At 35.5% G+C, this 18,432-nt stretch overlaps 1 protein-coding gene across 1 annotated transcript in view; it reads left to right on the forward strand.

The window, feature by feature from the left end:
* Window positions 1–18,432, forward strand: part of GPR98 (G protein-coupled receptor 98) — a 289,750-nt gene that overhangs the window by 376 nt on the left and 270,942 nt on the right. The window contains exons 2-10 of the mRNA XM_009330315.1: window positions 1,410–1,559; window positions 2,686–2,781; window positions 3,821–3,925; window positions 5,285–5,398; window positions 8,611–9,176; window positions 10,427–10,697; window positions 11,512–11,862; window positions 15,234–15,395; window positions 16,461–16,684. Coding sequence (XP_009328590.1) covers window positions 1,410–1,559; window positions 2,686–2,781; window positions 3,821–3,925; window positions 5,285–5,398; window positions 8,611–9,176; window positions 10,427–10,697; window positions 11,512–11,862; window positions 15,234–15,395; window positions 16,461–16,684 — 2,039 coding nt within the window. The remainder of the gene's footprint in view (window positions 1–1,409; window positions 1,560–2,685; window positions 2,782–3,820; window positions 3,926–5,284; window positions 5,399–8,610; window positions 9,177–10,426; window positions 10,698–11,511; window positions 11,863–15,233; window positions 15,396–16,460; window positions 16,685–18,432) is intronic.

Here is an 18,432-nt window from a genome sequence, read left to right on the forward strand (position 1 = left end):
CAAGGAGCCAGCTCCTATTGCTTAGGTAGAAGTCCAAACTGATATCCTTGTTTGATTTTGATTGTGCCTGTGTGCTCATATGGAAAATGTGGATATATAACAATTTTTCCTTTTCCAGATTACAGTAGAACCTGCAATTTAATAGCCACTCCACTGTTTGAGTCAGATTTCCATATGAATTTTAAAACTTACATTGTTCAGTTCATTTGGAGATCAGAGTTAGTATTTTTACATTATTTCCTTTATTTCTTAGCTGTTATTAACCATGATGTCAATTGTATTCCCTTTAAAAGTTTAAACCCCTTAGAGTGTGCTCTGCTGTATGTGTATGGAATAAGATGCTATGTGGTATGAGTACCACATGAGAACACAGCGGTGTACCAGAGATGTACTGCTTATGAATTTATACAGTCTGTAGACAAAATAAATTATCTATATTCCTGCACAATATTTTATTCTCCTGTAACTAAATATGAAAAATATGTGTCTTAGAAATTACAAGGAATAGAAATTGAACTGTAGGTATTTCACACTTAAATTAACATCTGAGGAGAAAACCTTGAGTAAATGTGATTGTACTTGGAAACTCTTTACTGGTGTAACAAGCAGAGTAACTTAGTCTCCTTATTAAGGACCTGATACTCCAAAATTTGTTTCTAACATGAATATTTTGAGCAGCTCTTTTAGGAAGATGTTTATAGCCTGTTTTCATAAGTGCTTTTGGTAAGTCTAGTGTTGGCTCAGATACATAAAAAGCAGTTGCCAGTATGTCCAATGATAGGTGAGAGCCACAAAAATACCTTCCATACTTCGCTTCCTCTTCACTGAACTTCTAATTTCACTGTTCTTAGATGAAGAATAGCCTTTTTCACAATGGTTCATTCAAACCTTTAGTGCCTATAAGGACGGTAGTTTCGGGTGTGGCAGCTATGCTGGTTGAGTTGCTTCTCTCCATTTAGTCTCGGCTTCCAACTGTAAAGTTAGCCTAGACACTTTGCTGTCTTGACACTACTGCCTTTGTAATCTCTCCTGACCGCATTACTTACAGTAGAATCAGTGGGATTTTCTTTTGTTGACTGAAATGAAAGTAGGGCTGTTCGTTATAGAAGACTTCGTCTTGCCAACTTTGGCAATCAAAGTGCTAATCTGGGTTAAACGCCTAGGCTTCTTCTAGTCCCTAGAGTGAGACAGGAAAGTGGTGGTTTTTTTTCCCCCCTGGTTACTCAGCATAGATACAAGGGGCTATTATCTACTTGTGTCCAGAAATCAACTGTATGACAGCAGGGAAAATTGCGGGAAGAGTTATGTGCAAAGAAGAGTGTATGAAGTGTGTTAAATGAGTCCAGAATAATATTCTAGAAGATAGTGGGGGAATAAGGAGAAGGAATTCAGTTGTGTATTTATTGCAGATTGATGGAGAAAACACAGGAGACTTTTTTGACACATATGCAGCTGCGTTTATACCCGAGACAGAAACAAACCGAACAGTGTATATATCTGTCTGTGATGATGATCTTCCAGAGGCTGATGAGACATTCACATTTTACTTGACACTACCAGTAAGTTCCAATTTTTTCAATTTATCTGTTCCCCAGAAAACAGTGGGTAATCTGACATAAATGAATGGTATTCCGTCGATTTCAGTGTAGTCATACTGCTTGTGAGTCTGAATCCTAATAGGTAAGAACTAAAATCTGGAGGCTAGCCAGAATGGTGCTTGCTGCTCTTTGGAAGGTTTTGTCATTCCTGTGGGCATCTCTATGTGATGTTGCTGTGCAGTATAGACATAGTCTGAAACTTCAGCGGGCACTGCATTCAGCTGTGGACATTTGAAGGTGTACTAGAGCCCGGAAGAGTAAGATTGTGAAGAGACTCTTCAGCCTTTTCTGTTTTCCCGCATAGACCATGCCTGGAAGAGAGGGTGGAAGTAGCAAAAGAAAGAGGATGACTTCCAGTCCTCTGGAAGCAAAGGGTAAATGAGACTTACCTAAAAACAAACACTTTTAAAAATACTTATCAATAAGTCTCTTCATATTATTCTGTCTCACAGGAGTCATACTACAGGAGAGGAGTTCACATTCCCTTTTTTTTTTAGGTAACAGTTCATGACTAAGTTTGATGTCAGTTCAGTAAAGATAAATTTTATGTGTTATTGCCAATTTTTACACAAATCTTTTACAATCTCAGGAGATGTTTGCAGTGAATATAAAAATGCATATTTTCCCTTCCTTCTTCCTTTGATTTGTAAACGTAGTAGCTCATTTTTACAACACTTTAAAAATTTGTTTCCTTTAGCTGGTATCTCAGTATAATAGCTTCAAAGTTTCAGTTTTATACAAATGTTAGGAAAGGAAGAACAACTTTGGAGTTCCTGGCAGTGCTACATGCTTCATACCTAATTCCCGCTTGCTATGGTGTCATTAATAGATTGCCAAACCATGACTAACCATTTACAAAGTTTGTTTCAAGCACTTTGTTGTTGACTGCATAGAGTGTATTTCCTCAGTAATTAACAATTATTTTGGTGCATTCTATTGCTTTAAATAATTTCCATTGTAATATATAATAAAAATACATACAATTTGTCATAGGCTAATATTTACTCTTAAAAGACAGTAAAATCAAAATGTGTATTTTTTTACCCATCACCATATTTATTATCTTATTTTGTTTTGTTAATTTTAGAAACCATCTGCAAGGATAAAGCTTGGCTCACCCAAATCTGTCACTGTAACAATCTTATCAAATGACAATGCCTTTGGAATAATTTCTTTTAACATGGTATGGCTTTTTATATGGTGTATGTGAAAATTTTAGAAAGCATAAAGGTGAAACTTTCAAAGGTGCTGGTTAGTTGTTCAACTGAACCCCTTGAAAACCGGTTCTGAGTTACATCTTTGAAAACATTTCTAGAGGAAATTCATAGATATGTATGTAATCGTACATATATACAGCTTTAATACTTCTATACGTTTTTAGGTGTTGAGACGTAGTCTGAGACCCTCACACTCGGATGAATTCTATGTTGCTCATCTTAAATAGAAAACTACTAAAAAGTTGTTCAGCCTCACTGCCCCTCATCTATTAGTCATGATGTTAATATAGTATGGAAGAAGTGAGGAGTAATACCGTAGGAAAGTTAAAGATGTGATTTGGAAATTGTGATAATATATACATTTTCCCATCTTTAGTGAGCAATTTTATACTTAACTCTCAGGCTGAGAGTCATGATATATGTATTGTATAACACCTTCTGCGATAAGATGCTGGTGTGACTCTAGTGGTGTGGAGGATATTTGCAATAATACAGAGGTTGTGTTAGTAGAAATTCTTTGTGCTGAAAAAGCACAAGAGCATGAGAAATTTTTAGCACCACAGTAGTAAGCCATGCTGCTCCCTGAATTAGTGTAATTCTTTGAAATCTTTTACTTACAACGGTTTGATAGACAGAGTCCATTTGTAGCTAGTTATCTAATAAATGACTTTTTAATGGAGAAAACCTATTTTTAACTGCGTTAGGAGCTCCTATAAATACCAGTGCTAATATGCCAGTGCTTTGTGTATATTGACTATGTTATTTTACAAAACAACCCCCACGCTACTTGCATAACTCATGATATTTTTTTTATCTGAAATCTTTCAAGCTTTTTATTAGCTGAACTAATTGGTTGCTAGGAAATGTATGCCATCAGTGGACGGGTTTGCAGATTGGATTAACTTGTCTGTGGGAGTTTGGTATTTCTATGGTAACAGTTTCTTCCTTCTGCTGTGATATTTGATCTGTGCCTGATTGCCTGTCCCTTTTTTTCTTCCTCATTAGTCTGCCTTAATCACAGTGAGTGAGCCCAGGGGCAGAAATGAATTTGTGCCTCTCACTCTAATTAGGGAGAGGGGAACCTACGGGACGGTCATCGTAACTTTTGAGGTGAGTTTAACAAAAAGACTTCTTACCTTAGTCAGTTGGATGGAACTGTGGGGCCATAATCATAACTTATCAAAGTGTTTATAAAAGTGAAAGAGGGGAAAAATACCTTTGTCTACATTTGTTAAATCTGTTTCATAAAATGGAAAGACACTACCTGGCAAATGGAAAATATTGTAATTATCTGACTGTTTAATTTGAGGAAAAATTAAGAGATACTAGAGAAAACTGAGTATTCTCTGTCAATTAGGAAGATATTTGAGGCAGCATTAGTTGGTAGAAAACAATGTGTATTAAGTGTGTAAGAAATGTCTTATTTACATAGTTACTTGAATTTTATCTATATTTTACAAATAAACACGTGAGTGAGTCTTTAATGCTTGTGTCAACTTTGAACATGAAAGTATGAGAGCTCAGTATTTAGTGAAATTCAGTATCTGTAAGACTGCAGTTTGAATCCCCAGAAACTAAACCACTCATGTTGAATATTTAGGCTGTTACTTATGTACTTGATTTGAATGTGATACAGTTGTTGCCTTTATTGTGTTTTTTTTTCTTACCTAGCTCCGATTTTATTACATACTTTAAAATTATATATGAATTCTTTCATATGGATATTTCTTTATCAGTTGTCTGGTCTTATACATCATCAAGGGTTTAATCTAGACCTGTCAAAATCTGAGAAGACTTACACTGGATTTTATTGCATACTAAATATAGCATGTGTAGTTAAAGTACACAATGAGATTCTCTGTGTAATTTATTGCAGATCTATTTGTTTTAAGGTCCAATAAATTTTACTATCTGCACAATTAATCAGGTCCATCTCACAGTGTAGTTTATATATGCATGTTGAAAAAAATTCACAAGATTTTCTAAAAAAACCCCACCATATTGCCTCTAAGTGGCTTCCTAGTCTTTTAGGTTTCACTGTTAAATGTAATATCCTTACTATCACAAGTCAAGATAGAAAGGACACAAAACCAGTAACTGCTATTATTTTTGTCTTGGAACGTATTATGAAATACTAGTGATTTAAATTAAATTAAATTAATATCCTTTCTGTTATGTGAGTCAATTACGCATCAGTAGATACCAAAGAGCCCTCAGCCTATATGGAAGTAGTTTTCTTCCTCTTTTTCTGGCAATACATAATATTTTCGGAGTGATTACTCTGACTTACTCCATCTGCCAAAAAAGAGCAGATTTCCACAATCGGAATGTGTGTGCTTGTGAGCAGGAGATGACTGACTAGATAGTAATTTGTTATGCATGTCACACACTGTATATTGATTATTGTACTTGTACTAGATTTGTATTCCTGTTTTATATATTTCTTGTCATAAAAATCATTCATTGCAGATAGAAGATGGACCAAACCCAGCTGAAGAAGACTTAAGTCCAGCTAGGGGAAATATTACATTTACCCCTGGGAGATCAATGCTGATTTATAATGTAACAGTGCTTGATGATCAGGTAAGAGCAAGCTGACCTGATTTTTGGTTTGGATAGGTAGAAGGTTCACTGCTGTTCTGGAGAGACTTAGAGTAATAAGTTACAAAAATGCTTGGCTTAAATAAGGTTAAAAGTGCTTCTACTTAATAAAGTGATGTTAAATTTTGGCTCTATGAGTTCTCACTGTACTCCTTCTAATGCTACCTCTGTAATTCTCATCAGTGAATATTTTCAGTTTCTGAACATATCCTGCTCTGACTAGACCTGTTAGGTGCTAATGCAGTGAATGTATAAATAATCAGGAAAGCATTATACTTTTTTTTCAGATGGAATACTGGGGTCCTGTTGTATGGCCAGGGATGATGTTCTTGAACTAGATCTAGTTTTTTTCTATCAGACTGTCCTTTCTCTATTTAACTTTTCTGTATTCTGTATGTGCTGTGCTTTTCCCTAATTGTCTGCCTTGCAAATTCAGGTTATGTTTGCATAATGAACTCAGGCTCTCCTTTTTGTCTTTATTAATTGTTTAGGCACAAGGAACCTAATCATAACATTGCTTCCATGATGCATTTTTGATTACATCCTCAGTGATGCCTATGCAGCTCCTGTGTCTTCAGTTAACAATTCATAAGAATCCAGTTTATTCTTTGTTAGCTTGATTTGCTCTCATTCATATGAAGAGCAGACATGTTATGTTTGCCACTAAGGAAAGAATATAACACAGTGAATATTCACAGAGAAAAGATAGATCGGAAAAATGTATTTTTCTTTTATATAGATACATTTCAGCGTAGAAACACATTTTAAAAAATACTTCTAAAAATAGGTAAGATTCCTAAAAGAAACAGGCAATCTTGTGAAGAACATGAACATTAGGTGATAATTAAAAATTTTCAATTTTTAGATTGGTCTTTAAAAAAAAAAGTTTATCTGTTGTGAGCCTTTCTTTCTATTTCAGAGTAAACAAAATATATTTTTCTACTTTGCATTTTCTGATTTTCATTTTTTCTTACACATGCTTTTCCTTTTTTTTTAAATTTATAATGGGGATGAGAGGTAAATAGGGGCACCAAAATAAGTAAATATGATACAGAACAACTTCATGAGGAAATTCACAAGAAAAAATGAATAGCAAAAAAGTGCTCAGAAGTGAACAACTATTTTGCAATATTTTGCAATTTTTTTGCATATTTCTGATATAAAAAGTGGTTTTCCATGTCTATACTGATATTTTTAATGTTAAGAGACTGTGCCAGACTGGTGTGTAGAAACATCTCTTTCAGATTAGATGTAATATTTCTGTGACTTATACACAGAAAGAAATCATTAGGCTTTTTAGGGGGATGTGATTTTTTTTTTCCTCTGAGAAATGCTCTCAAAGTTCTGTTTCTCAAGGTTTGATCTGTACAGGTGTGGCTGGTCCACTCAGTGAAAGTCTTTCACAGGCGTACATGAAAGATTCATTTTGCGTAAAAAAACCTTTGTTGGTGATGAAGATGATGGAATTCACAAGAATCCAATGTTACTCTCAGAACTTAGTTTGAGCTTTTAGGATCTGAAGTTAGGAAAAACAATGAAACAAGTATTTTCCTGAATTGGGTAGCACCTTTCCTACAGAAATCAGGGGACTGCAGATCTGATCTCCACAGGACTACATTTATAGTAATTTTATTGTATAAGTTTCCTTTTTTAGTGAGGAATAATGGAAGCTTTGTTAAGAGAAAATGAAAGAGGCAAGGCAGCACTGGAAATCCTTTATGCTGTTGCCTTTGAAGTTTGACTGTTTTTTTTTATTGGTCAATCACGATGCCATTAAGAACTCCAGAATGTCCCCTTTATATGAGATATTAAGATGTAAACTACAACAACACATTTTAACTGTCTCTTAAATGTGTATTTTTATGATGCAAGTTGGTATATTAATTAGTGAACTAAACACAACATAAGTTAGCATCTATTCTAGTAAGGTAAAATGACTCTGTTGTATCTCAGTATAGGAGGGAGGTGACTGAGAGCTTCCAGATCTCACATTGACAAAAAAACCTGCATCAGTCAACAACATTATGCAAGTTTAAGTGCCACAAGCCAAACAAGGGACAGAATTGGCATCAGCTACAAAGGCAGTTGCATGCCCACTCTCTTAGCCCTAGAAAAGGATCTGAGGGTGGCCAATTAACAAATGAGTGTGAAAGAGAAGAAATATTGGACAGCAGGGTTTTCAGAACTTTTTTAGCTCGGTAAACAAAAGTGCATGAAAAGGATTTGTCAACTTTATAACAGAGTATTACCATTAGCAAAAAATAAGTAATTTTGTCCTGGAATTCCTCTCAGAAGAAATAATACTGGTTTCCAGGAGTCCGCAGCAAGATGAGATGCAAAGATCATAAATAATTTTTAAAGATTTACTTTTTACCTATATGTATTAATAAAATAATCATATTTTTTAGTTAAATAGGTTTAGCAAATCAAGATTTGGGGAATAAAATGTAGTAATATAAAGCAAAAATCTCATCCTTAAGTTCTGTAATTTGCAGTTTATAAACCATTCTTTATTGTCTGCTGCCTCAGATATTGGAGAAGAAATAGCTAAAACTAAAAGGTAGTTTTAAACAGTCATCTTGTAGAAATGCCAAAGCCCAATTAATTGCTAAGCACCAGAAAACACTTTCTCAGATCTGTGATGGAAATTTTCCTTGGGGATGCGGGTGTGCCTGAACATAGGAATTGTTCCTTTTCCAGTTGTATAGGAATGGCCAAGGTAGGTTGCATCCCTAAGTTTTTCCTGTATTATCTCAGGCATGCATAGAGGTTAATCAGTGTCAATATCACAAAATCAAGATGTAAATCTAAATAACAAGGAGGAACATTTGTTTCCAAATAGAGGTGGCTCCCAAAAGTAGAGTTCAGATCTCCTCATAGTCTCAAGTTGGAAAGATCCAGCTTTGTCTGATTCTTGCCTAGTTTGTTTTGCTTTTGTTTGGCTTTCCACCCTTTTTCACGTTGCCAGAGCACAGAAGTATGTTTTAGAAAATGGAAACATTCAATTTTGAGAAGGGATTTTCAGCCAAAGTTAAAAGCAAGACTCTCTCCTGTTTGTTTTAATACGAAATGAGCTGTCAAGTTTGTATTATTTCCTTTTTCTGCAAAATAAATAGAAAATATTTTCTTAGTAAGAGTGTTCTGCATGTATTTGAAATGTGACTTACACCCAGTTGCTAATATTATTTTTCCAGATACCTGAAAATGATGAATTGTTCATTGTGCATCTGAGGAGCGTGGAGGGAGGGGCAGAAATCAACAACACAAAAAATTCTGTTCAGATTAATATTAAGAAAAATGACAGTCCTGTGCGTTTTGTTCAGAGTGCTTATATGGTGCCTGAGGAAGCTGATGTGGTAACAATTCAAGTGGTTCGTGGTAAGGATGTCAGTGGAAAATTAGTTGGACCTGATGAACATGAAGTCTCTGTCAGTTACACCATCATAACTGGGAATTCAACAGCACATGCACAGCTTAATGTAGACTTCCTAGATCTACAGCCAAATACAACTATTGTTTTCCCACCTCTAGTTCATGAAGCGTGTATGAAATTTAAGATCCTTGATGATGCCATACCAGAAATTGCTGAGACCTTTCAGATTATGCTTCTTAAGGACACTTTGCAAGGAGATGCTGTTTTGGTTAATCCATCTGTTGTTCATGTCACCATCCAACCGAATGATAAACCCTATGGAGTGCTATCAATCAACAGTATCGTGTTTGCTCAGACTGTTATCATTGATGAAGACCAAATTTCAAGGTACTACAGATCTTCAAATCTAGTATCTAGGCAGTTTAAGAGATTTGTTTGCCATTGTTAAGCAGCCTTAGGATTTCATCGAAAGTAATTATAAAACCACTACTGAAAATATAATGTAGACATCACTTAGTGTGTTGTTGTTATCAACTATATCTACAAAGATTTCAAGGAAGTGGGAATGTCTAATTATCCAGGAGGTATTTTAATATTTATGAACTATATGTACAAACTGTAACTATTTAATCACATTATCAGAACACTGAAAAACCCTTAATCTAAAGGCAGAATCAATGAAGTCGTGATGCTACCACACACCAGTTCATACAAGTGGGAACTAGATTTCTGGCTTTCTTCCCTGGTTAACCTTTGTATTTACTATATATAAAATCAGTTTCTGAATTAAAAAAAAAAAAGGTGGCGTGTCTCCCATGAAATACTTAGCTTAAACTTAAGAATAAGTTAAATATCTGTAATTTTACAGAGGGATTAAAATCAAAGTTCTGTACAAATTTTACAAGCAGGACTGATACACAGTATTGACAGTGTCAATAAAAATGTCCACTGCTAGCTACTGATGGTAGTTCATCCCCAGAGAAACAGGTAATGCATCAAGCTATCATACTATGAACAATTTCAAAAGAATTTTTTATAGTATGTAGAGCCCAGCAGTTCAGCATTCATCTTCCTTTCTTATACATGGTAAAGGAATAAATCTTGCTTTCTAAATTTTTGTAAGTCATGATTCCCAGACTTTTTGTTGTAGTCATGTGCTTGTCAGATGCAGGAAACATGACATTTCCACTATAATAAATATCAATAACTTAATATTTCAGTACAGAGGCAAATAGTTCATTCAGAATCATTATTTAAATGTTCATGCCTGGCCACTGTATTTTGATATAGTTTATAAAATGGTGTAGAAAGTTAATAGGGAAAAAGTTTTCTGAAGTGTGACATGTATTTCTTGAGGCGAATGTATAACATGCCAAGTCTCCACTTTGCAGTATCTTTCTCGCTGTAAACAAAATAAGTTCTAACAAATATCTTTAGAGACATTACAGAGAGCTCATGAGTAAGCACTCTAAGAAAAGTCTTACATGTGTGTTAAGCCCTGACTGAAATGTCAGTTGCAGCACGTAATATTTATTCCACTGAAGTCAGTGTAAATCTTTCAGGGAATCGATAACTAAGCAAGGCAATATTAATTATAATTTTATATTGTGGGTTATTATTTTCATTCAAAACCGTAGGTTTGAAGGGATCACGATTGTAAGAAATGGTGGAACACACGGAAATGTTTCTGTTACCTGGGTTATAATCCGAAATAGCAGTGATCCCTCACCTGTGACTGCAGACCTCATTCCAGAGACCGGGGAGATATGTTTTGATCAAGGACAGATGCTGGTAACACTTCCTCTGAACATTATTAATGACGATATACCAGAAGAGGCAGAGCCCTATCTTCTGAAACTCTTAGCTCATACGATACAGGGAGGTGCAGAAGTCAGTGAACCATCTGAGGTAAGTTTGCTTTTAGAATTCTTTTGGAGAAGGTAATAATAGGTAATAATTACGGACTTTACCACTTTTGATAACATTGATTGATTGGCTGAACTGGCTAAACGGTTTGGGCTTGAATATAAATCAAACAAATTAATCCTTAATATAATCTTAGTATATAGAGCCATATCCAAAGTATTTGGCTTAGTATAGTATGCAAAGCCAGACTTTTCTAATGCAGTAGCACTCAGCTTAGATTATTCCCAACATACATAGTGTTGCATAAATGCTGTCTTGAGTGACTGCTTGCTAAGAGAAGGCAGGAAAGTTAATTTCATTTGCTCATTTGCTGTCTTAATGATTATTGGAATGTTTTACACAGAGTAACATCTTCAAGAGGAGGGGTTGGTGATTAAGACTGTAACCTCTGAACTGTTAAATAAAGGGTGCCTAGCATTGCTGACAGTTTTGTGACCCAAGTCCCTACTTTGTTGTTCTTAAAAATGGTTGGAATGAACTTGGTGAATAAAATGAAATTTTTCACAATCTGAAACATTTTTACACTATTCACTTTGGCTGCTGACAAAAAATCAGTTATTCAGAGCTCATTGTGGCACACAGATGATGCATAGTGGGAAAGTTGCCACTGTCAGTGTTGTGCTGCTTGTGTACAAAGAATACTTTGGGGCTGTCAGTCTGATTTCTTTCTTGAGCGCCAATTCACTAAGGAGAAAAATGTATGGTGACAGTCAGGACGTGCTTTCGTGAAAGCATGAAAACTATAGTATTTAGTAACTGTAACATAGAGTAAGTGATGCTGTTTTCTGTTTTGCAGCTTCTGTTTTACATTCAGGACAGTGATGATGTTTATGGCCTCATAAAATTTTATCCTTTGGAGAATCAGAAGATTGAAAGTAATCCAACGGGACGCTTTTTATCCTTGAGTTTTGCAAGGGAGAGAGGAACAGTTGGAGATGTGCAGTTGATTTATACTGCACTGTATATTCCAGCTGGAGCTCTGGATCCTGAGAGAGCGAAAGATGGCATTCTAAATATGTCTAGAAGAAGCATGCTCACGTTTCCAGAAGGAAAAATGCAAGATACTTTAAATATACCAATAAGAAATGATGCATTTCTTCAAAATGGTGCTCATTTCCTTGTACAGGTATCTCAATTGTGTTTTGAGGTGGTTTTTTTAGCCCGTGTAATATAAAGGATATAATTTAGTATTGGCTCCTTCCCTTGTAATTTAATTAAAATGACCCTACCTGTTAAAAAAAAAAAAAGGAAAAAAGTTATTAGCTCTGTAGCTAAGAAAACTTTCTTATTTAGAGACAGCTTCCATAAATATGCCGTAAAGAGCTCTACTCCTAATCATTATTTACTAATTACACCATTTTTTAAAAAGATTGTTGTAACAGGATTCAGCTATTAATCATGGAATTTAACAAAATGAGATCAATGTTACAGAAGTTAGTTACCTTTTGAGGTATGTTTCTCTGTCTACCCCTTGGCTTTCAATTTAACCAAATTAAGGTTCTTAAAATTGAATTACAGAAGCGTGACAAATTTTAGAAATGACAAGCAAGTAAATATATATTAAAAATAGTCAAACATACATTATATTTCATTTATGTATGAATTTGGCCAGAGAACTTCAAAAGTATTTTTTCCGGTTTTCTCTGTATAGTGTTCCTTGCTGCCCTTTTGGGGTTTTTTCCTCTTTTTTTTTCTATCTGAATTTGTAAGAAGGGAGCTTCTGTCATTGCTAATTAAAACTGGCTAGAAAAATTCACTATAACTGTGTTTTTGACAGAAAACTGGATTTTCAGCAAAAATATTTAAAGAAAGAACTTCCACTTTCCAATGAGGGCTTTCATTTTTCACTGGAGAAAACCAAGTTTGCTTGCATTTTAGCACGATATTGTTCAGATATACTGCTGTGGAAGATCCTGGGCATTGTCATCGGTATTTGTTATGATTATTTCCTCATCTGCAGTTAAGACTGCCCTATAATCTCTACTTCCTGTGATTAACTATGCCACTCTGGCCATCGGGGATGAAGAGCCCAGGTAGCGGTCTTGGTACACAAAGGGGTGACCTGGCAGATCCAAAGCACAAATCAGAGAGGCATTTCTTAGTTCCTTTAGAGGCATTTGTTAGTTCCTTTTGATCTTTTAATTTTGAGTCAGAGGTATTTAGAGTTTTCAAATGAAATGTTGATAATAAATCCATAGATTTAAAATTTGCCAGGTTTTGTCTTTAACTTACGGTCTACTAAAGATGTTTTAATTACTTCTGGGACCTTGAAAAGATTTCTTCCCTCCACCTCCTTCTCCCCACATTCTCTTAAAAAAAAAAAAAAAAAGAGAAAAAAAAAGTCCTTGCCTGAATTATATTATTGTTTTACTAGTATGCAATTTTTGGCTTTCACAGTTAGCTAGGGAATTGCGTTCTGGAATACTACAATAGGTTAGTATGTTTTACATCTGCACAAGACCTGAAAGATATACAGAAGAATTGAAATATCTAATTCCAAGCCCCTTTTAAATGATACATTATAAATAACATTGCAGTGTGGACTATGGACAAGACACACATATGATAAGTATTTCAGAATGCAGGCACTTTGCCCGGCTTTTGAAACTGCGGATTCCAAGGAGGCGGGGAGGGGGTGGGGGGGTGAATGTTCTGTGCTTTCTCCATGAACCATGAAAATCTTTTTTGTTTGAATAAACAAAATCAGAGGGGCTTGCCAGCACAGAAAATCATTGAGAAACTCATAGAGAAGGAAGAAAAATACCCCCATTTATCACTATGACAATCCTTCTACATTGTGAATAAATGATAATCTCAGTGAACATGTTTAGAATGAGAAGATTACAGAGTTTGTACTGGGCACAATAAAGAATCAACTCAGGAATCAGGGGAGGAGGAGTGGAGGAGGAAATGAAGCTTAAACACAACTAGAGAATGGATAGAGGTACTAGAAAAGTGAAATCAATATTCTTCAGTGACATCTTCAACCTACTGTAGTCTGAGGTGCAGTTTTTGGTATGGACAGGAAGATTAACTAGTTTAATAAACTACTCATCATTATTACTCAATTCACAATGCATTCTTTTTTCCTTGTGAGATGATTTGCTTTAAAAGGAAACACTGAACTAAAAAAAAAAAAATCTTGGTTCTTCATTAATTATTACTTTAACCTCAAAGTTACTATCCAGGATCAGAAGTGCTTAACAAAGTGAATTGTTTCAGCTGTCTGGTATTTCAGAAACTTTACTGAGCTAACAACCACACAGTGGTCCACCTGCATACTGTTAATTGCAGGATCAGGGCCTACTCTGAAAGAAAGCTTAGAAAACAAGTGAAACAAACAGTCCCACCATCTGTTCCTCAGTCTCTCAATAACTAGCTGGTATGGTTGAGAATCAATTACTGAATACAGTATTTGTAAAACAGTTCCATCTATCATCAAACAAAATGTGCATGAATATTTTTGTGTGTTACTCAAGCGATGGTAGAACAAAGTATGACACAGCCCAAGTATTTTATATAGATTGGTTTTAAGAATTGAACGGCTTTAAAGCTCATAAGTTGAAATGGTTCATGATCACTATATGGATTTAAATAAGGCCACTTTCCCCTCCTCCAATAAAACCTTACTGTATGATAACATCTGATAACTCCAAGCAAAAAAGATTATTGTGGGAGTTAAAGGTGGTTGTCATTGGGGGTTTGTGCCTCAGTGAAATGTTTGCAGAAGTATATGCAAATCAGTTATGGAAACATTTATTATAATGATGCATGTAGACAGAATCACATGGTATAAATTATATTTGAAAGAAATATTTAAACAGGCAAGTCCTGCTCTCCTTACTACGTTGGTACTGCTGCTGGGTTTATTGAGTGGTATGTCCCACTCAAAGAAAGGGTAAACGTTTTTCTATTTCTTCTTAGTATCAGTAAGCCATCAGAAATATGGTAACACAAGAGGAGACTACAGTTTTGAAATGCTGTACTGATTTTCAGTTCTGAATGCAATTCTAATGTATTAGTTATTATATATAGATAAGTCCTTAAAGTTGTATGAGAGAGGAAGGAAGTTTGGATCATTCTTTGACTTCATTAGAGGCTGTAAATTATTATGGTTCCAGTGATTTCAGCAGATTTTTATCGATGTGTGGCACAAAAAATGAAATTAGGACAATAGCTTGGGCCACTTGTCAAATCAATATTGTTATTTGTAGGTCTAGTAATGAATCAGACGATCTAGAAGGCTCATTCTCCCTCTACGTACATTTAGTTGTGTACATGAACATGATTTGTCTGACAGGTATACCATTCTGCCTACAAAGCTCAACAGTATCCACTTCATTTCTTAGACACATCTACTTACATGTTTTTGTAACATTAATGTTGCCAGTAAGAGGAATTTGTTCTGGAGATGTTTTGCTCCCTGCATATGAAACTTATTCTGAAATTTCAGAATTCTTCTGACTTGGTACTAAGGTTTCGTATTTCTCAATTTTTTCTTACTTTTCCCAAAAAAAGCTGGTGAATAGAATTCCTCTAGTCCCACCTGTGAGTCCTAGATTAGGTGAGATGAGAAATATTTCTCTGAGGGTTACTCCAGATATTGCAAATGGAGAAATAGGCTTTACTAGCAATCTTCCAATTATTCTTTCTGAGCCGGAAGACTCAGCTGCTACAGTGGTAAGTAAACCTTTTTATATTGTCCCTTATTATGGAAAATTTATTTGGAGAAAGCAAAGTTTGCTATACTCAGTGTAACATATGAAAGTTAATGTGAGGAAAATCCTTCCTCTAAGTTCTGTCTGATCCTGAATATTCCCTTACATTAAAAAAAAAAAAAAGGCAAAAAAGTACTTGTAAAACTAAGGTCTGAAATAATGTGTTTGTCATTATCAGAAAAGTGAGGTTGATCTTTGCTTTCTCTGTAAGCATCCAAAAACAGTTAGGTCTTGATGCTCACACAGTTGAACAAAAGATGCTGCAGACAGTTTTAATCTCCCTCACCAACTGCAAAGGTAGTAATGTAAAGTAGGACTGATATTGTTCCTAGATTTCATGGAAATGTCTGTGTATCTTACAGTTGACTGACTTACATGTGAACATGTTTTTTGGCTCGCTGGGCGTGTTTTCCAACAATTATGCTTTTTAAGTTTCTGAGAACCCAAAGAAGCATTTTCAAAAGCATTGCCCTCCATACGAGTGCCTCAGTCCCAGCTGGAGAAACTTTTAAAATTTTTTTTTTTTTTCATACATTTTCACTTTTTTTCCCTTGCTGTCTTCACTGACATCTTCCCTGATTCAAGAATCTATCCTGAATCAGATAACTTTTTTTCTCATTCTCAGGTTAAAACTGCTAGTTACTTTAAGCAGAGTACAGGTTGCACTGTACTGTAATAACTAGAGTAAAATTATGGTAGTTATATTTAAAATCTAGGTTGTGTCTTGAAGAGGTGGGCACTGATTAAATCAGTCATACAAAACTTTTTGTGTTTATGGTTGCTTAGTGATTTGTGATATAAATAATCTGCCATCTCCACTGTCCAAGTATGATAAATGGTTAAAAGAGTAAGATTCAGTATATATTTTCAATGATACACCATCTTTGATTTCATCTCATATGCATAGATATGAGTAAAAAAAACCAAGGTGGTCGTTTTGAGGCTCATATTCAAATAGTAATTCACAAGGGCGTAATTGTTTTTGCATATAGTTTTACAAGTCACAACAGATTCATGTATTTCATAGATTTCCATTGCATTGCATCGAGATGGGACGGATGGTCAAGCAACTGTGTTTTGGAGTTTGAAACCCTCTGGTGTCAATCTGAAGGCAGTAACACATGACGATATAAGTCCTTTTAATGGCTCCGTTGTTTTCTTATCTGGACAAAGTGATACTACAATCAACATTACTATTAAAGCTGATGATATACCTGAAATGAATGAAACTGTGTTATTAACTTTGGACAGGTATAGTACTCTAATCCTTGTTCATATGTATCAGTTGTAATACTCAATTTATATATAACAAATTAGGACAGTACTAATTAGGAGGTATTGCCTGTATTGTGTTGATAAGTGCCTGAAGGAATACTAGGCCCTGGATTCAGACTGCGTATGGATTCTTCTTTGACTGGAGATCAGTGTAAGAAACTGTGTTGTATTTATTATCTAATGACTTAATTTTGTTTCCATTTTGATGAAAATAATGTATGCTATTTAGAAAGTTCTTTCAGCTTTGATCTTTAGTTATAGCTCTTGGTTGTAACATGTCTTTTGAGAAAAGTAGTATTTAGTGAGATAATCAGGAAAACTATAATGAAGAGTAGAAAGCAATACATAACTGTGTTTCTGCCAGAAAAAGGTTTATAGCTAGGGTGTCATTGCAGAATTAGATCAGCTTTTTATTTGTTTGATCTGCATGTTCGGTATTGCTTGCTCTTGATAATTAGACACTTCCCTCACAGCTCCTGGCTTCCGAAACAGCCCAGTCTCTTCTGCACATGATCAGGATTATAGAATAATTAGGGCTGTAAGGGACCTCAAGAGATGCTATTATCTGCTTGTGAGCACTACTCAGAATATTTAAATTAGTTCGTATCCAGGAGTATATTCCCTCTTTGATTTACTAACAGGAGAATCTTGGCTAGGTCTTCTGTCCTGCTTCCAACAATTCAATTGCATATATAGTTTAGAAATACCACCACTTCTTCTACTACCTCCTATTAGTCTAAGGTACGTTTTTCCACTTTTTCTGGAAACATACTAATAGGGGTCTGGCAGTAGCAATGTCCACATCTAACATCTACTACTTACACAGTCCTTACCTTATGCAGAAGTATTTTTGTCCTATATAGGAAGTGCAAACTAGCTCTTGGGAGCTTCAACACCAGATATCCATGGTGATTACATACTAGCAAACTGTGAACCAGCTCCTCAAGCTGTTGCTGGTCCTGTTTTGGAAAGCCAGTTTTTTGAACATCATTCTATCGCACAGGAAAGATGTTATTCCATTGCAGGATTGGCTTGCTTCTATAAGGCTGGCTGGTGAATGCATCTAGTGCAGAATGAGTTATTTCATTCTCCCTTGGCTACTTACTATGTTGAAAACACAATCCTGTTCAAGACAAAAACAAATGGAGACTATTGCAAGCAGTTCTCTGCTTTCCTGGTTCATCTCAAGGAATTCATTAGAGTCTCTCACACAAAGGGGGAAACTAAGATTAGAAATTATGATGGAAGTTGTGAAGAAGAAGTGTAAGGTGGCCAAAAAATGGGCGTGGAAGGGTGGGGAACAAATAAGTAGATAGAGGAAGTTGGCAGTGTAAAAGGTTAACTTTTTAAGTTCTGACAGCTCTGCAGGTGTGTGTAACTACAGCTTTCTGCCATTGATTCTGAGTAGTAACCCTAGGCTGTGCCCTGAAAGTGATGGCTGCAATGAGAATTGAACTGGCAGCTGAACAAATGTAACCACTGTTCTGCTTTTACTATGTATGGTGGGAGTAGCAAGTTCTGCGGCTCATGAAGTGGCTGGTAAAAAGTGTGCCAGCAGTAAGCAGCTTTCCCACACTTGGCAAGGTCAGAAAGTGAAGTAAGGAACAGGTGGTCTGGCCTGGAGAAAGAAGTAAACGAGGAGGAGAGAAAATCTGAACTTTTCTCTGGACCTGGATGGTGTCCCTCAAGGCTATGAGGGAAGTTTGGCAACTTTAACATTAGCA

This window comes from Pygoscelis adeliae, unplaced genomic scaffold, assembly GCF_000699105.1.
Source record: "Pygoscelis adeliae isolate BGI_AS28 unplaced genomic scaffold, ASM69910v1 Scaffold178, whole genome shotgun sequence".
In the NCBI taxonomy this organism is placed as follows: Eukaryota; Metazoa; Chordata; class Aves; order Sphenisciformes; family Spheniscidae; genus Pygoscelis; species Pygoscelis adeliae.